This window comes from Coffea arabica, chromosome 2c (genome assembly GCF_036785885.1).
Source record: "Coffea arabica cultivar ET-39 chromosome 2c, Coffea Arabica ET-39 HiFi, whole genome shotgun sequence".
Classification (NCBI taxonomy): Eukaryota; Viridiplantae; Streptophyta; class Magnoliopsida; order Gentianales; family Rubiaceae; genus Coffea; species Coffea arabica.
Window position 1 is genome coordinate 11,744,773 of NC_092312.1, and position 23,587 is coordinate 11,768,359.

The 23,587-nt window shown below is 38.1% G+C and overlaps 3 protein-coding genes across 5 annotated transcripts; 1 reads left to right on the top strand and 2 right to left on the bottom strand.

Moving 5' to 3' along the window:
* Window positions 1–1,991: 1,991 nt before the first annotated feature.
* Window positions 1,992–2,306, bottom strand: LOC140035496 (uncharacterized). Its single transcript, XM_072076747.1, has one exon. It carries the CDS (start codon window positions 2,304–2,306, stop codon window positions 1,992–1,994), a length of 315 nt encoding a protein of 104 aa, XP_071932848.1.
* Window positions 2,307–7,846: 5,540 nt separating this feature from the next.
* Window positions 7,847–17,838, bottom strand: LOC113726015 (DNA-directed RNA polymerase II subunit RPB2). Of its 3 annotated transcripts, none has more exons than XM_072074367.1 (19): window positions 17,704–17,838; window positions 13,928–14,149; window positions 13,487–13,777; window positions 13,198–13,395; window positions 12,709–12,773; window positions 12,529–12,615; window positions 12,325–12,445; window positions 12,194–12,238; window positions 11,972–12,109; window positions 11,818–11,890; window positions 11,457–11,533; window positions 11,224–11,331; window positions 11,029–11,145; window positions 10,338–10,493; window positions 10,141–10,245; window positions 9,904–10,029; window positions 9,735–9,812; window positions 8,438–9,649; window positions 7,847–8,245 (listed from the first exon to the last, which is right to left on the bottom strand). In XM_072074367.1, exons 2-19 carry the CDS (start codon window positions 14,102–14,104, stop codon window positions 8,126–8,128), a joined length of 3,294 nt encoding a protein of 1,097 aa, XP_071930468.1. In that variant the 5' UTR covers window positions 14,105–14,149; window positions 17,704–17,838; the 3' UTR covers window positions 7,847–8,125. The 3 variants fall into 3 exon arrangements, with proteins under 3 accessions (XP_071930468.1, XP_027105271.1, XP_027105272.1); XM_027249470.2 differs by lacking the exon at window positions 17,704–17,838 and adding an exon at window positions 15,004–15,393; XM_027249471.2 differs by lacking the exon at window positions 17,704–17,838 and adding an exon at window positions 14,943–15,076.
* A 3,978-nt stretch (window positions 17,839–21,816) lies between these two features.
* Window positions 21,817–23,239, top strand: LOC113724733 (CASP-like protein 1C1). The gene is made up of 3 exons (XM_027247601.2): window positions 21,817–22,085; window positions 22,469–22,571; window positions 22,678–23,239. The coding sequence occupies exons 1-3, from the start codon at window positions 21,931–21,933 to the stop codon at window positions 22,900–22,902; spliced, it is 483 nt and encodes a 160-aa protein (XP_027103402.1). The 5' UTR covers window positions 21,817–21,930; the 3' UTR covers window positions 22,903–23,239.
* The last annotated feature ends 348 nt before the right edge of the window (window positions 23,240–23,587 follow it).

The following is a 23,587-nucleotide window of genomic DNA, read 5'->3' on the forward strand; positions in this document are numbered from 1 at the left end:
CGTTTCTTTTCTCAAGCTCCTTGCCGTCAACTATCCTCTCTGGTTTCTTTTTTTTTTCTTTGTTTTCTTTGAGCAAATTTTTTGCAGCCGTCAACTTTTTCCGTCGGACTTTGGTTCAGATTTTTCTCTCCCTATTTGCGGCTCTCAACTCTAAAAACTCCTCCCGCGGCTGATGCTTTCTTTTTTCTTTTATATGGAATTCCAGGTTCCTAAACCCTCACCCCAATGGTGAGGATGAAGGCTTGTCCTTCCCTTTCCATCCAGCCATCCGATGGCTATTGAAGTTGTACCTTGCACGCTGCAATTTTGCAGCGTGCATGCTGCGGTAAAATTTTTATTTTTTTTTAAATAATAACTAAAATAAAATTAAAAAAAAAAAGAAAACTATTTAACTTAATACAAAAATGTAAAAATGATATTAAATAAAGAAAAACACTAATTTTAAAAACATCAGACAAAAAATAAACAAACTAGAAATAATAAACAATCAAAGTTGCGTTTTTTCATTTTTCTTCTTTCTTTTTTTTTTTCATTTTTGTCATTTTTCCCTTTTTTTTCATTTTTTTTTCAAAATAACTTAATAAAAATAAAATGCCAAAAGGTTGAATTTAAAAGAAATAAACGTATTTTTGTGAACAAATTTTCCTTTTTCTTTCTTTCCATTTTTCCAAGCCAACTAAAGCCTATATTTTTTTGATTTTTTCTTCTTTTCCCTCTTTTTCTTTAATTTTCTCTTTTCTCTTCTTTTTATGATTTTTCATTTTCATTTTTCCTTCAAGAAAGCATTGAATAAAAATAAAATGACTAAAACATATTTTTGATATTTTCCTTTTCTTTTTTTTTTCTAAAAAACTCTAAGCTAATCTTAAACTTAAAAGCTAAAACTAAAAACTAGAACTAAAAGTAAATAAGAATAAATAGCAAATGAAATAGGTCAACTTAAAGGGCGAAAATGAATAAAACTAAAATATCATAACAACTAATAGTGCAAAACACACAATAACGAACTAAAATGCAAGCAATCGAAAATGAAAATCATGAAATAGATGCTACATAAAATTATTCAAAATTTGGTGTCTACATCACCTTTCTATCTTGAACCTCCATTTTTTCAGCTTCGTTTTGCCATTTTTGAATATCTTCTCACAATGCTTCATTCTCGAATTCTAGTCTATTTGCTTTCCTAAGAGGCTAGGTATTACTTGTTTCGAATGAGCACACATTTCATTATCATAACACTCTCAATAGCCATATTCATTAATCTAACCAAAATTTTTTGTCCCATCAAATTGTATAACACACCCTTTAATTTATCAACTTTAATCTCCCAAAAAAAAACTCATCTTATCACAAGCACGTTCAAGGTATTTTTTTATTGGGTTTCTATCAGTCCATGAAGTCTTTAAAATAATTTTTCTTCTGTATTGATAAATCGGAGTTGCTACCTTGCGTCTTGACATCGTGGAGTTTTAACCTTCCTAACAAAGTAGAGATTCCAAAATAGTTGTTAAACTCACCTCAAATCTCAAGAAAATGATGGGTTCAAGAAAGTTGGGATAAGTGTGTCACGACCTCAAGGTTAATTTCTGGAATGATGGAAGAATTTGAGAATGTTGATTGAGAAGAGTCAAGAATTTAGAGAGATTGGGAGATTTGAGAGGAAGAACAGAGAAGGTTAGAGAGAGAAAGTAGAGAACAAGATTGAAGAGCAGCAAGTTTTGTGATTAATTTCCGTATCCTCCATTACATGTGGGTCCCACTTCTTATAACCAACCTAACCAACTTAGCAACAGAATTTAACTACCAGATGCCTCATTAAGTGAAACGGCATCGTATTGCTATTACTAAAGAAAGCCAAAACTGCATCGTTTAACTAATCTACGGACTAAACTAACTATTGCTCCAATTGGTGCACTAATTGAGCCATTATTGCGTTAAGGCCCTATAGCTTGTGACCTGACAATCCCTTTCCCTTAAGAACAGACTTGTCCTCAAGTCTGGAATGCAGGAAACTGTCGTTCGATGAAAGACTTATCCTCCCAAGAAGCTTCCTCTGCCTCCAATTGACTCCATTTAATCAAGAACTGAATGACAGGTTGCTCATTGCGTAAAATGACTCTTCTACTCAGGATTGCCTCGGGCTGCATTGGACATTGGTCTTGTGTATCTAATTCTGGCAGATTGATAGAGCTTCCTCGCAGTGTGCCCAGCTTCTTCTTGAGCAGTGAGACATGGAACACAGGGTGCAACCTCGTGCCTGCTGGTAACTTCAATTTGTAAGCCACTGAACCAACTTTCTCCTCCATTTCAAAGGGTCCATAGTATTTTGCAGATAGCTTGAGACACTTCCTTACTGCCACTGTTTGTTGTCGATATGGTTGAAGTTTCAGAAACACCTAATCCCCAACAGCAAATTCCCTCTCGGTCCTGTGTTGATCAGCAAAGTACTTCATTCTTTGCTGAGCCTTAGCTAAGTTGTCCCTGATGCAAGTAGAGATTCTATTTCTTTCCTGTAGCAGGTTGGCAGCTGCAGGTACCACAGAGTCTAAGTAAAGCCCCAATGGCAGAGATACTGGTTTGTATCCAAACAGTGCTTCGAAGGGTGTCATTTTGAGGCTGGAATGATAGGTAGAATTGTACCACCATTCAGCCATAGGTAGCCATTTACTCCACTGTGATGGTATTTCTCCTGTCATGCATCGCAAGTAGCTTTCCACACATTGATTGAGCCTCTCACTCTGACCATCAGATTGGGGGTGATAAGAGGACGTATAATGCAAGTCTGTTCCCAGTACCTTAAATAATTCCTTCCAAAACCCACTGGTGAAGACCTTGTCTCTGTCAGTAATGATGGATTCAGGCAACCCGTGTATTCTGAATATGTTATCCAGAAAAACTTGTGCTATTACTTTGGCAGTGAAGGGATGAGTGAGCCTAATAAAATGGCCAAATTTAGTGAATCTGTCAATCACCACTAGTATGGTGTCATTCCCTTGAGACTTAGGCAGCTTCTCAATGAAGTCCATGGAAATGTGAGTCCAAGCCTGTGTTGGAATGGGAATTGGTTGCAGCAGGCCAGGATAAGGTACATGCTCAGATTTATTCCTTTGGCATGTGTCACAGTTTCGTATGAATGTGATTACCTCTTGTTTCATGCCTGGCCAGTAAAACAGTGACTTAATCTTTTGCCAACAACTCTTCTGTCCTGAATGCCCCCCAACTGCTGAGCCATGAAGTACTTGCAGGATCTGGTGCCTAGTGTTATTGGCACTTCCCACATATATCTTCCCTTGGTATCTCAGCACTCCATCCACCAATTTGTAATCAGTGTAAGCAGTGGAGTCCAACAGTAGTTGAGCCATGATTGTTTGGCAGTAATCATCCTCCTCATAACTTTTCTGCAGTTCTTCCAACCAGCCTGGCCTAACAGCAGTGATAGCTAGGCAGGATCCATTCGTACTAACTGACTCAGGTTCATGCCTCTTAGATAAGGCATCTGCAACTTGATTTTCAGAGCCCTTCCTATACTATATCTCATAATCCAGCCCCATTAGTTTTGTCATCCACTTATGCTGTAGAGCAGTATGCAGTTTCTGATCCAACAGGTATTTTAATGACTGATGATCTGTTCTAATTACAAAGTGACTCCCCACCAAGTAATGCCTCCATTTTGTGACTGCCAGAACCAAGGCAAGAAGTTCCTTTTCATATACTGATAGTCCTAAATTCTTGGGTGATAGGGCCTTGTTCAAGAAGGCAATGGGGTGCCCTTCTTGCATTAGGACTGCCCCAATTCCCCCTCCACTGGCATCTGTTTCCACCACAAATGCCTTCTTGAAGTCTGGTAAACTAAGGACTGGAGCTGAACACATTAATTCCTTCAAGTGCTCAAAAGCTGCTTGTGCCTGTATACTCCATTTGAAGTTGTCCTTTCTGAGCAGTTCAGTCAAAGGCTTGCACACCTACCCATATTGCCTTACAAATCTCCTATAGTAGCCAGTTAGCCCCAAGAACCCCCTCAACTCCTTGACAGTTTTTGGTACTGGCCACTGCAAAATGCTGCTAACCTTGGAGTCATCCATTCTCACTCCCTGCTCAGTAATGGTATGCCCCAAATAGTCTATCCTTTCCTGAGCAAATGCACATTTGGACTTCTTCACATATAACTGGTTCTCTCGCAATATGTTCATTACAGTTCTCAGATGCTGGAGGTGTTCCTTTAATGTGGGGTTGTACACTAAAATGTCATCAAAAAAAACTAGGACAAATTTTCTGAGATAAGGTTGGAAAACCTGGTTCATTAATGACTGAAAAGTGGCAGGAGCATTTGTGAGACCAAAAGGCATCACCAGGAATTCGAAGTGTCCACAATGGGTCTGGAAAGCTGTCTTGAAGGTGTCCTGTGGTTTAACTCTGATCTGATGGTAGCCTGCTGTCAGGTCCAGTTTAGTTTTGAATACTGCTCCTGCTAACTCATCCAGCAACTCGTCTACATTGGGTATTGGGAACCTATCCTTGACAGTAAGTTCATTCAACTTTCTATAATTCACACAGAATCTCCAGGTTCCTTCTTTTTTTTTGACCAACAACACAGGAGAAGCAAAGGGGCTGTTGCTGTGCTTCACAATGCCTCTGTGTAGCATTTCAGTCACTTGCCTCTCTATCTCCTCCTTGTGATAGTGAGGGTACCTGTAAGGTTTGAGCTTGAAAGGTTGGGTATCTGGTTTAAGTGGTATCTCATGATTCACACTCCTGGTAGGGGGTAATGAGCTGGGAGTTTGAAAGACATCTTCAAACTCCTGCAGTAGTTCCTGCACTGCCTGTGGTATGGACTCTGGACTGCCCTCATTGTTCTGATGCGATCTCATGGCCATGCACATCTGTCTCTTATATTCAATGAAGGTCCTCAAATCCTTTCCCCTGATCAAGTCCATGTCACACTTATCTGCTTGGCCATGCAGGTGGATCTCCCCTCCTTCATGGTGTAATGAGATTCTAAGCTGCTGGAAATCAAAGGTGATGGGACTGAAGTGTGTCATCCAGTCCACTCCCAGTATGATATCCCATCCTCCTAGCTCCATGGCTTTGAGACTGAACTTGAATTGATGTCGGTTGATACTCCATTGCACCCCAGGACAGACAGCATTGCTGGTAACACATGTTCCATCCCCCATGATCACAGAAAAAGGTTGTTCCACCCACTGATACTTGAGGTCCATCCCAATGACCAACTCACTACTGATAAAGCTATCAGAACTTCCAGTATCCACTAAGATGAGCACCTCTTCCCCATCCAGAACTCCTGTCAATGTAATGGTTTTTCTTTTCAGTGCCTCAGACAGGGCATGCAAGGACATTTCCATCGTCTGGCCAGGATTTCCAGTTTATTCATCCTGTTCCCCCAAGGCATCTTCAAAGGCAACTTCCTCCTCTTCCTCCATGATCAAGCAGTTCATGTGGCCACCCTTACACTGATGCCCCACTCCATATTTTTCCCCACATTTAAAGCATAATCCCTTACTCCTTCTGTACTGTATTTCTTGTGCAGAAAGCCTCCTAGGATCTTTGGTGCTCTCCTGCATACCTTCCAACTTAGAAGGTTTTTGGCTGTTGTAGAAAGGAAGTTTATATGAAGCAGCCCCTGGGGTGGTAGTAGCACTTCTGGACAATCCCAGCCTGTTGTCTCCTATAGGTTTGACATTTTCCTTAGAGCTCTTATGCTGCAGTTTCAAGGAATACTCTTGCCATTGTGACAGTTCAAATGCTTCAACCAAAGTTACAGGTTTCAACATCTTAATCATAGGTTTGATCTCCTCCTTCAGTCCACTCAGAAAACTAGAGATGAAGTACTTTTCGTCCAGATTACGATTTCTTATCATCATCAAAGCCTTTAATTCCTCGAATTTCTCCTGGTATTCTTCCACACTACCTACTTGTTGAAGTTTATTAAATTCTTCTACTATATCTCTACCAGTTCTGTCATTGAATCTGAGACACAGTAATTCCCCAAATTCTTCCCAACTAAGTCTAGGTCTCTCAATTCTGACCCCTTGGAACCACCTATCAGCCTTGCCTTCTAAGTACATTTCGATTACATCAACTTTATGTTCTTCAGGAACTTGATAATTCAGAAAATACTTGTTGCATTTACGCAACCATTCCCTAGGATTCTCCCCAGCAAACATTTGCAAATCAATTTTAGGAGGATTCGGAATGTGAAACTTACTCCAATCCTTCTTGAAGTTCCTCTGAGTCTCATACTCCAGTGATAGCCTCTGATGACCTGGTGGTGTTGGCAGTAGTGGCGATTGGTCTATCATCCTGCCGCCTCCTTCGGTTGCCTTCTCTTTTCCATAGGACAGCTTAGACAGTAGGTCGTTAAATTTCTGTTCAAGAACTAGATTGAAATTCTGCTCCATTCCTGATATCAGGTTCTCCATACGCTTGTTATTCTCTTCAAGCTCCATCTTCAGGTCCTCCTTGTCCTGCTGGTGCTCGGATCTAGTCGCCTGAATGGCTTCCACTAGCTCTTGGAGCTTAGCTTCTTGTTTCCTCACCTGTTCTTCTATGGTGCGGAATCTGGTACTTTCCGCCATGACTGTGGTTCAGCTCCAAGGATTGCCTGCTCTGATACCACTTTGTCACGACCTCAAGGTTAATTTCTGGAATGATGGAAGAATTTGAGAATGTTGATTGAGAAGAGTCAAGAATTTAGAGAGATTGGGAGATTTGAGAGGAAGAACAGAGAAGGTTAGAGAGAGAAAGTAGAGAACAAGATTGAAGAGCAGCAAGTTTTGTGATTAATTTCCGTATCCTCCATTACATGTGGGTCCCACTTCTTATAACCAACCTAACCAACTTAGCAACAGAATTTAACTACCAGATGCCTCATTAAGTGAAACGGCATCGTATTGCTATTACTAAAGAAAGCCAAAACTGCATCGTTTAACTAATCTACGGACTAAACTAACTATTGCTCCAATTGGTGCTCTAATTGAGCCATTATTGCGTTAAGGCCCTATAGCTTGTGACCTGACAAAGTGATTGTGATTTGGTCGTTTATAAAGATAAAAATTAGCCAAAAAAATGAATCGACAATTTTGACCCTCTAAAATCAAGCCCACAAGTGCAGATAAAGGGATTTAGTTTGAGTTTACGGTGAAATTACATAAAATGCTACAAAATATGCACTTTCGTTAGTTCAGTAACATTTTTTATTAATAAATAAATTTAGTGACTTGAACAAGTGCTAGCGTATAATTTAGTGGCATTTCTAGCGATCTGCTCGTCGCCAGAATGTCCACTGTCTTGAAACTTAAAAGTTAAATGCTTAAAATGTTTACCACTAGTTGTGTTATCAGTCAAATTACACGACCTACCCTCTGACTGTATTTTGATTTTTGTCCCTATAGTTAATGTATTTTGCCAATTAACCCTAGTTGTTACGAATATTTATCGAAGAGCCTTGTATCAAAGGATCTTTTAAAAATGCTCTAGTCCAGTCATAATATAAAGGTTGTAAATCGTATTTCCTATGAATAAGTATAAAATAACAATTCATGGCTGACGAGGATAGTGGTTTTAGAAATCCTAGATAAAGTAACGTAAATTTTTCATCTAAGATAATATATCGTACTATTATCTAGTTTTAATAAGTAATTATAATGGATCACATACATTAAATCTAATATTCCTAGATGAAAAAATGATTGTAACATGGTCGTGAAGGATCTTGGACCATTCAGAATACGTTTGAGCATACGCCAGTAAATGTTCTGGCAATAATGAGATGCCAACACAGATTTTGTCAAACAGAAATCTACCACGCCCTACTCATCATCTCTCCTGCTCCGTGAAAGCATCTTCCAATTAACCCAGGAATGACAGGGGATACAACTTACAACGTGATACAACAACAGTAGGTTATTACATTACATCCGACTTCTCAGAAGATGCTAACACCAAAGAAAACTAGTTGCCTAGCCAAGATTTCATCCAAAGTAACACCAAATGACCAATTATTAAAAGACGACGTTCACGCGTGAAAGATAACATGTTCTATTACGATCACCATCTTCTATAACCTTTTACTCTCCCAATACAACCATAGCACTGGCAACGAGCATCAAATCCCTCTCTTCAGCTGCTCTTTGATTTGTCTGATATCCCTTGTCAGCATTCTCGGTGCTATGGCCATTGACATGAGCTCTTGGAACAGCAGTTTGCAGGCATATGGAATGTGAACCTGAGAATCAACCAAAATCAAACACAAACATCTCAGGCTCAGGCTCAGGCACCCATTAAAGCATACGCACAACAATCTATTGTTCGTGTGTGATTAGGTCATGGTAAGGGGGCTTCATAAGAAAAGTATGGGGGTTACGGATTATTGATGGAATTTAACAAAAAATGGCATCAAACTGGTAGTAATTATTACCTGGACTATATCAGTTTTGTTCTTGCAGCTTCTGCACTCAAAAGAATTCTTCTTCAAGTTTGCAATCGCAATCAACCCACAACGCTCACAAACATGGACCCTGTATGCATCACTTTGGTCAAACAATCTTTCCTTAAGAAAGTGAGCAGCACCATGGGCGATCATGCAATCTCTCTCCATCTCTCCAAATCGGAGACCACCATCACGTGATCGCCCTTCTGCTGGTTGCCTGGTGAGGATCTGAACTGGGCCTCTCCCACGAGAATGGATTTTATCATCAACCATGTGCTTCAGCCTTTGGTAATAAGTAGGCCCAAGGAAAATAGTGGCCGTTAAAGGTCTCCCAGTGTGACCATTATACATTCTTTCAAAACCACGCATCTGGTATCCACATTTGTGCAGGGCTTTACTGATGTTATCTACAGTGACATCAGTAAAAGGCGTAGCATCTCCCTCTTTTCCCATGTGCGCAGCAACCTTACCCATGATACACTCAATCAGCTGACCAATTGTCATTCGAGAAGGAATAGCATGGGGATTGACAATAATGTCAGGGGTTATTCCTTCAATAGTGAACGGCATATCTTCTTGAGTGTAGGTCATGCCTACAGTTCCCTTCTGACCATGCCTACTGCTAAACTTGTCTCCAATTTGCGGAATGCGAACAGATCTCACCCTCACTTTAACAAACCTCAAACCATCAGCATTTGTTGTGAGTAGGACCTGATCCACCATACCAGTCTCACTATGGCGCAAACTTGTGCTATGATCACGCTTGGTGTATCGAGTAGCTAATGCTGATGGAACCTGAGCATCATCCTGATGAATAGGAGTGGTCTTCCCAATGATCACATCCTCACCTGAAACTCTCGTTCCTGGTGGGGCGAGACCATCATCATCCAATTTATCATAAGAACCATGTCGCATGCCCATGGTGTTAGACCTATCTGGGCGCCCGAAGTCCTCTTTGACTAAAGTCCCCATCTTCTTCTCCTCATCTCTGTACGATCGGAAAAACAGAGATCGAAAGAATCCACGATCAACAGACGACTGATTCATAATGACAGAATCTTCTTGGTTGTATCCAGAGTAGCAAGAAATGGCAACAATTGCATTGATGCCAGCAGGTAGTTGCCTGAAGTGCAAGTGCTCCATGGCTCGAGTAGTAACAAGTGGTTTTTGAGGATAATATAGCACATAGGCCAAAGTGTCCTGATGCAAAAAAGGAGTGAGTAACCATAAAGTATACATCAACTGATGTAACAGAAAACATGGTGAATAAAGATCAAAATTCTACCATGCGAAATTGGTAGTTTGTGACATATATTCCCATCGCTTGCTTACCCATGGCAGACTGATACGTGTTACGAGGAGACTGATAACCAAAAAAAAAAAGGTTAGACAACTCAAATAAATAGCAATAATACCTTCATTAACATACTATTAGGGGATAAGAGTAGGCTCACCTGATTGTGGTCAGGGAATGGTATAATTGAAGCACAAACACCCAAAATGAGTGATGGGTGAATCTCACAATGCGTATACGTATCAGAATAGGCCTCCTCAGGATTCAGCCTCGCCGTTACAAGATCCTTGAACAATTAGCATTGACATTTCAACATCTCAAATTATCTTAAGACAATGATTGAGAGAGAGAGGGAGAGAGAAAGGGAGGGAGGGACAGAGAGACTCAAGTTACTAACATTAATGGTCATTGAAATCATAGTGGTTTCTTCTTCTTCAGTGTCGATGTATTCTATGAATCCCTTGGCCACAAGGTCATGCCAGCCACCTTCTTCTGGGGACTCCTATAAAAGAATAAGCAGGTCATGATATAAGCAGAAACATCAGAAGCATAAGCAAAGAATAGAGGAAGAATTCAGGATCAAAATGAATGTACCCTTGCTTGCAAGGCTTGAATATCCTTCTTCTTAATCAGAAGCCTTTGCTTTTCCACAATAAATAATGGACGACTGCAGCGGCCATAATCAGTATAGATGCGCAGTTCCTTTAAACGAATATCACGAACTACACCAACCTCTGTGTTAACATCAACCTGTTCATCCAAAAGAAGTAAAATAATTAACACTCTGTGTGACAAACAGCACAATTTGAATAATGCTTATTCAAATTATGAATGCTGGAAATTATGTTGCTGTAGTCTACACATGGATGGGAAAAACACGATCCAGTAACTACTTAAAAGAAAAATTTGCTATGTTTATACAAAAACATGTTAACTAACCCATAAAGAAGTGAACAGATATTCTGAAGCCAATGCTAATTAACTCCACTAGCACCTTATAAAGGTTTTTCTTTTTTAAGTCAATTTCAACACCATTGTGAAAGATGGCTTTTCTCAAATTAAACTTCCTCAATTGATGATTTGGCACCTTTCATTCTACACTGTGATGCAGACATCTAAAAAAATATGAACATCGAGTAGCTTAACCAATGGTATAAGTCCATTCAATAAGATAGTAAATCATGAGGCTGCACACAGATAAGCGCTACAAAAACTACAAAACATGTCTCAGCAATCATGCCTAAACAAAGGACAGTTAAAAAAGAGACAGAAAATCCATCCTCACCCGTCTTCTCAGACGCCTCAGGGTCCTGACCAACATATCAGGGTCACGGTGGATACCAACCCAACAACCATTGACAAAGATTTTTGTAGCTTGTGGAATGACTGCAGGTGAAATTTCCTACAACCCAAAGGGCATGCCTTGAGATCAGTGGTCATATAGAAAATTCAGTCTTCCAAAGATGTAGAGATTTCTCACCTCAAAATTCTCAGTTCCCCATTCCTCCAAAAACTCCAGAATGGGATATGCTGCTGAACCAACTGTTATGTACACCATCAAAGCTAGATTCTTCACAAGTCCACACGCCTGATAAGACAGCAAGGGAGATCAAATATGTGGTTTATCAAACAATCAACATTTGGCAAAATGGGGAAAAAAGAAGCAAATGAACTGCAACATGTCAAAAATTCTCTCATCAGCAGTGTACTCACCTGTCCTTCAGGCGTTTCTGCTGGGCACATCATTCCCCACTGCGAGTTGTGCAATTGCCTTGGTTTGGCCAGTTTCCCTATAATCAAGAACAATCTCGATCAAAGACAATCAAAGAAAATACTAAACTTTAACTGCATGCCTATCACCAATCTTTCCTTTAGTATTTTAATTAGTATTTTAACTTAGTCCCTACTGTCATCAATCTTGTGCATTCATGACTCAGTGAGAGAGGAGGATAGAGAGGTCATGCAAATCCACACATCTCAATCTTTACTGCATGACTAGATGAAACGTACACCCAAAGGAGAACCATTGGAAGAAGAGAGAGGGGGTGGGGGGCGGGGGAGGGAAGACATTCACCTTCACGCCCTATTGGAGAATTTAGCCTCCGCAAGTGTGATAAAGTTGAGGCATAAGTCAAACGATTTAACACCTGCAGTTTTCCATTTCATTCAAGTTAATACCCACTGCATCCCTAGATTAATGAATGACATGTAGAAATCTAAAAATAAACCTGTGAAACACCAGCCCTTGTACCCGCTGCATTTGCTTGCCCCCAGTTACCAGTGGCAAGTGAGTATTTAAGGCCACTGGTTATAGTTTTTGCTTTGATTGCAAATTGCAGGTTAACGTCTTTTCCGTTGTCAACACACTGTAAACAATGAATAACATATTAAACAAGAGCCAATGAAAATAAGCATCAGCATAACTTAAGAGAAGAGTCTGCATTAAGTACCTTCTGAACATAAGCTCTGACATCCCTGGTTAATTTTCTGAACAGCTGCACCCATGCATAGACATCTGAACTTAGTAACAGCCACTTTCAAAAGTCAATTGAATTAAAGAACATCATGATCAATTACAAACCATTCTAAACAGGCCACCAAGCAATGGACCAGCAAGATCCAGTCTTTTGTTTCCATAATGGTCTCTGTCATCTTCTGCCCTCCGGCCAAGTGCACACAGCAAAAGCCGATGGATGATGTAGCTGTTAGGTGCAAAAATTTGTTTATCATAATAAAGGTATCACCTCCAAATACAGTTATGTAACAAATTCAATGCAAGGCATACCCAAAATAGTATGCTTTCTTTGTTTCACAGTATTCTCCAACCCCAACATGTGGGAGCATTTCTTTCTGAAGAATCTCTTTAGCATACCTGTAAGTAGATGAAAAAACATTCTCACATGCAATTCAAGTGGAGAAGCTAGGCATTACTTGAATCAATGACAAACAATTCTCGAGCACATACTTAATCCTCTTTTCCCTTGTGACGCCAACAGTAGCTCCTCTTTTTCCAATATAATCCAGGGCAACCTGCAGCAAATAACATAATTTACCAGACTGAAACAGGAAAAAAATGCACTCATAATTTTCCAAATTCTTAAGCCTAATAAGAAAACATGCAAATGGCACACAAACATGAACCAAGAGAAAAAAGAAAAATAATGCAGGGTACCAAATTGGTTTAAATTGCTAAACAGAAATTCATTAAATATATCAAAGTCTTGGAAGAAACTGTTGCCAACTCAAACCCAGTCACATGTGAGACACGTCCAATTGGAATTTTTTCAAACAAAGGGGGAAGAAACAATTGTGATAGAAGGAATACTTGAAGAGCTATTATGATCAGTGGAACTCGAAGTATCATACACGCACTCAACATACTAAAAGAGAAAACCAGAAAACTTAGAGAAGGCAGGCAAAATCTGCAGAGCTTAAAGCCCTACAAGGAGCCTACCTGTTGATTTTGTATAACAAATGCTTCTTCCAAGGATGGACGAAGCAACTCCATCATTTGGGTATCAGAGAAATCATAGCAAATATGTTCCAGTATATCTTTGTCAGCAACAAACCCCAATGCTCGAAAAACAATAATGATAGGAATTTCTGTTCGGATGTATGGAAGGGTAGCACGTATATACTGGCCTGAAGCACCCTGCAATTACCTCAACTAATTAGCAACTCCCTACCACTTCTGCAGAGAAAAAGTCCAGCAAATAAATGATAAACTTTGGTTCTGCATATACCCCTTTGGCACTAGACCGAGAAAGCATTCGCACAAACATTGTGCTGGGAGGTCTATTCTGTGTCTCGGCCATGGACCGGACTTCTGCCACGTATGCATACTTGTTGGGTTGCCTCTTTTTGAACACATAGACGTGATTAGTGCTCATTTTCTCCTGAGCAATCAGAACCTTTTCACTTCCGTTGATGATGAAGTACCCTCCTTGATCATATGGGCACTCTCCAAGCTCAGTAAGATCCTTTTCTGAGTTCTGGAACAATGTACAGTAACTCGACCGGAGCATTATAGGGACCTGTTCAAACAAATAAGACAAGTATACATTAAAAAGCAGATGATTGATTTCCCAGAGATCATATCATTATTCTCACCCCTCCCCAGGCACCAAAAGAAGAGTTTTGGGGATTGGGGGAAGCTGTTGGAAAGGCAAAGTGAAAAACTGCACCTTCCCAATGAAGACTTTCCCAAAATCCTGAGTCTCAGTAACTTCCTCACCATCATGCCCTTTCTTAATAACTCTCTTTGTCACGTCCACATACAAGGGGGCCGAATATGTCAGATTCCTAAGCCTTGCAGCCTTTGGAAACAATGTTGCAGTTTCTCCATCTGACTCCGTCATCATGGGCTTGCTCAGATATATCTGGCCAAAACTGATCTTATACACAGTCTGCAAAAGCATGATGAACAAAGTTATGACCATTTATGTCCAAGTAACTCTCAGCTCAGTCCTTCAATCAGCAACATAGTTATCAACTGGATAACAAGAAATCAAGAGAAAAATTGTTTGATATCCTCTACTTTACCCAACCCCATAATTGCAGAAAAAAATGGAAAGCACTATAAAAGGAAAATATTCTATACCCGAACTTAGAAAATTAAATCACCCTGTAATTTTTAGCTCCTTTAAAGTTTATAAAACATTCCCATAAAACGCTAATAAGAGTTGAAGACCCCTTTCATTTCCCTTAAACCACAGAAGCTTCTCTAAGTGCAAAGTTGTTACTAGCTCATGTTTCCTTGTTTCCATTCAATTTAACTCACTTAACCATTTCAATTCCACAGAATTCGTCTAGTACTAGGATCCAACTGCTCTGATTGATGAGTTATTATTACTCATACAAAATGTCAGCTTCATATACAATCCAAAACTTGACAATTCCGACAGCAACCGAGCACTAATTCAAACGCTCCCTAACAAAACCCTAGAAAATCTTCCTCTGCAGCCACGCCCAGTGCAGATTGCACATCAAAGACTCCTTAGCCTTTACTTTTACTTCATTCAAACCCTTGAATTCACTAAACACATGCCGTAAACCTCAAATTTGATACTCCAATCCATTACTCAAAAGACATCCTTCAAGCCGCCAAAAAAAAAACCCTAAGCAAAACTCAACTGAGGAATCACCGCCAATTTTTTTCAAAATTACTTCTGAAAAACAGAGTCAGAACTGCATTATTACCCAATTGTCAAGTCATCTTTATCAAATTTAAAAGTTAGTCATATTCGAGCAAGTTCTCGACCTCAGCGAAATCGGACTGGTGACCCGGATTGTGCTGGGACTCAGGTCGGATCTCAATATCCGCGGATTCATCGACTATTTCTTGCATTGTGTTCTGAATAAATTCATCGAAGGAGTCCAGCTGCTGTCTCACTAATCCCTTCTCCTCGAAGTAAGCACTGATCACTGCCCAAGCATCCTCTTGGGTAATCTCCTCCTCCTCGTCGTTGTACTGATTATCCTCGTACTCGTCTTCCATATCCATATTATTTGACTTGGTAGTTCTCTTCAATTCAAAATCAGTAAAACTTTTAGCGACAGTGGACGCCCGATCCGGGTTGGTTTTTGGGTGGAGAGAGAAAGGTCCGAAGAGAGTCCAACGAGCAGGAGAGGAGGAGGAAAATGAGTTGAAAAATGGGGAGAAGGTGGCTTATATCGGGAGGGAAAGAAATGGAAACCGGGGCAAATCAGGCAAGTCGGCGAGGAAAATATTTGGGGGATTTAACCTTTTTTTTTTAAACTTCAATGGGTGATTCGAACCCAATTTTTCTTTTCTTTTTTTTTGTGGATTTGATTTTTCTTCGTACTTATATATTAAATTGATCCCTTTATATATGCACATATATATATATATATATATATATATATTGAGAAAGTGAAACTACATGGAATTCTTCTATATTCCTATATTTTTGGAAAATTGTTAAAAATGTATTACATAGAACATAATTAACATATAGACAAACTGAACAATGGTTATGCTTTTCACCCTTTTATTTATTAGTTCCCTCATAACATTATACAAAATAATGCAAAATTGAAGAATGTGCACTATTTTCTTGTAGATAAAGTGGATTTTACATGATGAAAACTGTTTTTTAGATTTTAGTTAATATATTGCAGAAAGACATAGAATTGTGAAGTTTTGAAAATTTAAAATTGGGCTTTTCTTGTATAAAAATATAGGTGGCCTTTTTTTTTTTGTGCATTTTCGAAAAGTATTCGTTTAGCGTCCACATTTCTTGCCACCAAAGTTCCTAACTTCCTATATTAGATTTGTCAAGCTTAAGTGCTTAACCACAAAATGTCCTTATTTGAAATATTTTCAAAAGTTTGAGGGTTGAAAAGCTATAAGCCGTGAAGTTGCAGCTAGGGGTGAAATCGAGCCGAGTCGAGCTCGAGTAGTGGCGTACTCGAGCTCGAGCTCGACACAGATCGCCAGAGCTCGAGCGAGCTCGATAACCAAGGATCGAGATCGACTCGATAAAAGTGTATGCAGACTCGAACTCGACTTGATCGAGCTCGACATGTCATTCGAGCTCGATATCAAGTCGAGTACTCGAGCTCGAATGAGCTCGAATTGATCCTGGTTCCTGCGCAAATCTAAAGAATCTAGTCTTTGTATCTTAAATGCAACACTACTAATTTGTACTAAACAATAAACTAAGTTGCACTAATCATTCGAATGAAAGTACATTAATATCAATTGAACAAGATTAATTGCAATTCAAAGAAACAAAACTTAGAAGCCAATTAAAGTCTTGGAGGCTTGGAGCCACATGGACAAAACTTAGAAGCATGCCATTGCATACAGAGGACAGAACCTTCGGCAGAGGTTTCAAACCTTCAACAAGCTTGGGGAATCAGATGCAACCTTCCACTGCACTCTGCCCAGCAACACGCACGACAGGGGAGACAGCAACCATAGCAACGATAGCAACTGTGATGAATTGATCCAAACCAACCATAGCAACTGTGTTACCCCATGGCACATCCTCAACTGTTTCCTGCTTCTTACCCATCCAAATAACTATTCTTTAGACATTCTTAAGTCTTAACATTATAACATACAAGTCCTTTTTCTCTCTCGGAACATAGTTGGGACCCATGATTCTAACCTTCATGCCAGTGGCACTTTTTCCAGAAAACACACGGCCAAAAGTAAAGAAAACATCAAATTAGGTCTAACAAGATGGATGTCTAGCCGATCAAAAACAAATCATGCGAATGACATCAATCTAACAGATCATGCGAGTTGATATCCCAATAATGTTTTGGATCTTAAACTCATTTACTATTGATGCCAGCCACCATCTCATCTTGAAATGGATATTATGGTATCCCATTTTTTTTAATTTGCATTGGATAAAATCAGAAAGCCTTTTGTTTACATTTTCTTATTTTTATCAACGAGAAACAAACAAAAGGAATAGCTCAATCAGATTCAGAGCTGAGTTTAGGAAAAACTTCAGGGCCCAAGAGAAAATTTGTATGAAACTTCAAGCACTACTGTAGCAATAAAGCCTGAAAGTTTTGATAAGATTTCATATATATTCGGCTGGGAATCATAAAGGGGGCTATTAGAAGCTTTGATATGTCTTCAGATTGAGAAACTTTTGTACTTTATGACGTATCCCCTTTTCTGCAGTTTCCTATTCCATGCAGTGTTTTGTTTTCCAGGAAAGGTTAGTTTTAGTTCCGATTGAGAAACTCTTGTTTTCATGCTGTTATTGACCCAAGTAAAAGATCTTTTAGTTTAACTGCATAAGCTAGCATCAAAATTATTCTCCAGAGAACATAACTGAATATTCTCATTAATCTCATTAATATACTAGCTAATTAACACTTAATAATCCAACTTAAAGCAAATTTCTGAAATCAGTGCATTTTCACATCAAAGAAAAACCCATAAACATGTTAGAGCCAATGTCAAGAAACTTACCAATTCTTGGAGCTATCGCGCCAACCACCGAATCACTTGTTGAAGGAATCGAGCTGCCCTCCATTTCCTCAAAATTCCAGTACAGCAATGGAGAAGGAATGGGATACGGAAATTGAATATATTGAATCGCAGGCTGCAGCCCCCAATTTTTTTGGTTAGGGTTTGGAGATTAAAAATTAATATTACATTTATAAAATTTAACCTCATAATGCACATATTTACTACACAAATGCACAATAAGTACCTTAATTTGTCAAATGCAGCTGTTGAAATTGATGGGTTTTGATTTGATTTGAAACCCCCACTCAAAGGTCGGCTGCTCAGTGCTCACGCTGCTACCTACTCCAAGTTGAGCTAAACTGCTGAAGTGTTTATAGCTTTAGATGATCAGTTGTGACTTGTGACAGTTGAGGAGATGAGCCAAAGAATAAGAGATTGCGATTTGAGAGAGGCTGAAGAGGAAGGAACGGCCGAACGAAGAAGAAGAAAGAACTGTGAAGGATGAATTCGACGGAAGCTTTTTCATTTTTCGTTTTTAGTTTTCCTCATTTCATCAGAATTCTCGAGCCAAAATTACTTATTCACCCTTGTTTACTAATTGGCAGGGAACTGCTTAAGCCCGTAAATATTCTAGCTAACAAACCTAAAAGAGTAAATTGATATATAAACTAAAATAAAAAATATATATGTGCTACCGAGCTCGAGCTACTCGTCGAGCTCGAATTTCTGACTCCTAAATACTCGAGATCGGCTCGTTTACTGTAGCAAGTAGATCGAGATTGACTCGAACTCGAATTTGCTCGAAATCGATTCGAGTAGCTAATCAAGCTACTCGCGAGCTCGATTCAAGCTACTCGAATTCTCTGCACCCCTAGTTGCAGCACTGTACTTGGAATATTGAATACACTCAAGCAAAATTGATTTATCAAACCTGTAAAATTGTAGCTATCAAAATTTGGAGAATGCATTTTTTTTAGAAGCTAAGAAGCAAACTTTTTTTTTTTTTTGAGGGTACAACAAAGTTTTCATTCATTCAAATCATAGATTACAGATTTAATAAACGAAGGAGGGAAATCATCCCACCAAACAGTTGAGAAAATTTTGCTAAAACATGAGCTAACAAATTTCTAATTCTACAAACATGGGAGATTTGACAACATCGAAAATTTTTATTTAAGTATCCGGGTCTTGTCCGATAGATTACTAAAATTAGAAAAATCACTTCATGGCAAAGCTTGGCAAACCTAAATTTGGATACAACTATTTATGTGAAATATCTGAATTGTAATAATAATCAGAATCGAATTCATTCAAACTCTTATATATTATATATACCGAATAAAGAAATATCTGAATTGTGATTAAAAAAAAGTTTTGAATTGGGCCCCAAGATGTCAAGTCATGCTACTGTTCATGTTTCAACTAGATCACTAAAAAGTACTTGGAAAATTAGATCAATTGGAAAATAATAACCAAAAAGCATGGTGAATTTGACGTCACACATTCACATTTTGGGCCTCTGAGAGTAATTGGGCGCAGGTCTATTTTGTATGGGTAGAGTTTCTTATCTACGTGTCAAAGCCCAATACGAACATCCGAGCCCGTCATTGCAGATGGATACGTAAAAGCATCAAACTGATCCAGAGGGCAAAGTTTCCGGAACTGAGACTTCTTGTGCTTCTGCTCTGAACACCGGATGACCAAGTTCAAGTCCAACGTATAATCATTTTTGATGATTTTTTTCAGTGCAAGTGCGAGAATTACTTGTACTCCCTCTTCCATATCGTTTAATCTATTTCTTCCCTTATTGGGACGAGTATATTTTGCAAACAAAGACAAAAGAGATAAATATTATTATTCTTGGACAGTTGCACACTTGCACTGAGGTATTTCCCTCTTTTTTTTTTTTTTTTCTTTTGTGTGGTTGTAGAAGCAAAAGAAATTTGTATGTCAGACCAACAACTAAATAAGGATTTAAATTCATGAATGAGCTAAAAATACTGAAAATTTTTGAATTAAGAATGTGTTTAATAAAACTGAATTCTGAAATTTAAAAGCTGAAGTTCGAATCCATTAAATTATTGAATTGTCATGCACTAAATCTGATACATTTGAGTATATATTACATTAAGTGGTAAGTTAATAGTTTTTCATTTATTTTGAGAGCAAGTTTTGCCTAAAAAATAATAAAGATGGAAAAAGTTACAGGAGTACTTTTTATTTTGGTGTATAACCCCCAGGTCTGTTATCACTTTGAAACTGTTATTACATTTTTAGTAACAGCACACGCTTGAATCGTAATTTCTGAGAGGTGTATTATATTTGAATTATCGATAAGCGTCAGTTGTCAAAACGAGTTTATGAGGCACTGATTTTTCCATCATATTGAGCTGTATTAATTGTAGTTGGATAGTTTTAAACCTCGTCAACTTTCAACCCAAGTGAGCCAGTCTCTAGGGCTGCAAACGAATCGAGCCGCTCGCGAGTCTCTAGTCTCTACCATTGCCTTTCATTGCGGACAGATCGACTTAAGTGTAACAAATCAATGATTGATGGACTAGCTACTCGATCAAAATACTGGCTAGTTATATATACTTCTTAGTAAGAAAATTGTGACTTTATGTATCTTTGTATTTCTTGCATGCATCTTTGTTTGCCGAAGGAACACCATGCATGCAGATGTCTGTCCATACACTGGCTATGAAGGACAATAAGAGCTATTCGATTGAGCAAAATGTCAACATTTTTTTGTCAAACAAGATTAGTAATCCTGAAGAAATAAGATTAATATATAACTCGATACAATTTCAAGTACTCAGCAGTTGATCCCATCTAAACTGCTGTAGCTAATCTTCATTCAGAATTTGCTGAGGAGATTTGCTCTTTGCTGAGGCAAGAATGAAAACAGAATGATCACTTGAAACTTTTCAGTTTGATCCAAGTTAGAAGCAAGCACATAATGCATGTGTTGTTTCACATATATACTCACAATTAATTGATTATTTGACCTCCCAAAGGGTGATGAGTAATGACTCTCCAGCATTAATTAATTTGTGAAACGTATATTAGACTTTTCACCGACATGTGCACGTTATTACCACTGATTAGTCCCGGAAATAATCTGCTGGTGGGTCGTTGAGCTGTCCATTACAATGGCACAAATAGTCCAATATTCATTTCTCAATCTATTAAACAAAGAAAAAGGTCAAAGATCATTCTTTAAAGTAAACTGACCCTTACATATGATGTAAGAGGCACAACTCTTCCATGCAACAACGTGGGAAAACTACATTGGCACTTTAAGTAATTCATTTTGCCCTTCTTCAAGTCGAGAGAGATTGGTAATAATAATGACTATCAAAAGATGTTTCTTTTGGTAATTGTGTTTTAATTAAGTTAAAATGATAAAATCTTATCAATTTTTTTTTTGCATTATTATTGTCTATATAATATATAATATCTAAACAATGGCAGTCGGTGTAAATAATATTTTTTTGTCATCTTTTAAACTTTCAATTTTACCATTATAAAAATTAATTTTTATTCTAATCACCTAATCACATTTTTATCAATATAACTGCTCGTAATCACTCTAAATATTGTAACTACCAAATTACTATAACCACATAAACCAAAGCTCTTTCATGAAATTTTTATATAAATTTTTTTTTTTTTGCATGTAACAAACAATACTTATACAGAATTTATTTATTTTAATTGTTCCCTAATTGCACACATATTGGATGTACCTTAACACTAATAACAATTAAAAGAATGAACAATACTCCTAAAGTCTGCTATATTATATGTTCTTGTCTAGATTATACAAAACGATCAATATAGAAAATTTTCTGATGTATGGAGTCCGATCTAGTACTCTTAGAAAATGACCCTTGTTGAGTCTGATGATTTAATCAAATTGTGGTGCAAATGGTAGTCTATACACCCATTAGGTTACCAAGAACGCGACCCGAGAAGACAAGTCTACCACCCTCGTATCTGCCTTTCCTAACTCCGGCGGTACACCTCTTGCTATCCACCCGTCTTTTTCAGTAAATTATATATACTTGTCCTTGACATCATATTTTAAACTTCAATCTCCTTCATTTGAACTAGAAAATTGCAAAAATTGTTTCCTTGCCTCAGTCGATCGATCCAACTACAATCCTTTCCAGAACGCCATCTCCCAACTGACTGATTTTCCTCTCTGAAGCCAGGCCTGTCTTGATGACTTTGGCTAAGAGAGTCCCCATCTTTCTGCTCAGGCTCCTGGCCCTGGGAGCTTCGGTTACTGCAGCAGTTGTGATGGTTTCAGCACGTGACTCTGCTCAAGTCTTCAACATGACCTTTGAAGCAAACTATACCAATTCACCAACTTTCAAGTAAGGGACTCTTTTTCCTTCCTTTATTTTTGTGTTTAATTCTTTCTGTACATGCAACTGAGGACTAATGGAGAGAGGGAGAAATGTTTTCATATCCCCTCCTTGTCAGCCTGGTATACATTAAATGCTCTACCAGTGACAACTGAGCTAGCCCATCGAAAGTATATTTATGAAATCATAATATGTTTGGATACAAGATTATTTGAAAAAAGTTTTTTTGAGAAGAATATGGCAGTAATTATTGTGATCTGATGCATGTAAAATAAAGTAATAATTGATAATTGTGTTTATGATGCAACAAGAAAAAAATTTACAAAAAAAGTGAGCTATCCGAAAACCCAAATTGTTATGGCTTTGTAACATGCTGTTATCTTCTGGAACAGATACTTTGTGATCATAAATGCAGTGGCAGGTGGCTATACCCTCATAGTACTGTTCTGTCCGTCTAAGGTTTCACTGTTCCGATTCTTGTTAGTCTCAGATTTGGTACGCGATTATCTTCTTTCTCTTCTCTTCTCTTCACTTCTCTCATGATCGATTACTGGCCGTTATGGTAAAATATTGCCTTCTGATCTTTCTTGCGTTTACATAGATTGTTACGCTGTTGTTGGATTCAAGCGTTTCAGCTAATATAGCCATCGGTCAAGTGGGAAAGCATGGGAACTCGCACGCTGGCTGGTTACCTATCTGTAATCAAGTTCCAAAGTTTTGTAACCACGTTGCAGGAGCTCTTATTGCTAACTTTGTGGCTTCCTTAGCGTATTTAGTTATTCTTCTTTACTCTCTTCACATTGTCCTCAATCTTCCTAAACCTTAAAGGTTTATGTCCTCTAGCTCTTATGGAGATTTTGTCTTCTTCTTTTCTTTTCTTTTCTTTTTTTTTTCTCTCCTTTAGCTTCGACATTTGCCCTTCAAACTTCTATACAGTAGATGATATTATCCATCAATGAATACGACTAGATATATGGCAGCTGCTTGAATTAGCACGCAATAACGTATTGTGTCATATAGAAAGGAATTGAGATCCTCGTATTATTGTACATTTTTTGGTTTCAAGGGATGAAAAGTCTGTCTTCATTGTCAGTTTGTAACTCTCTCTTCCCGTAGGAAATGAATGGATGATGCCACCGTGCAATTTGAATTTGTTCAACTTACTTGTGCAATTTGGTTTATTATTTTTTTTGTTTCCTTAAAATCCAATAATTATTTTAGTTCTTTTTTTGTTTTCTTTAAATTTAATAACTATTAACTGAGTAATACACAAAATTTAACAAATTTAAAAAAAATTTTAATGAATTTTCTGCTATATTTTTTAATTTTCTATTACATGTTACTTTTTAAAATTATTGTATTTATTTTTTACTAAGTTAATAGTTATTGAATTTTTTAAAAAATTAAAAAGAACTAAAATACGATGCCCTTGAAGATAAAATTGTAGTATAATAAAAAGTGAGACAAACAGTAGCACAAGAAATGAAACAGAAAATCCGCTACATACATAC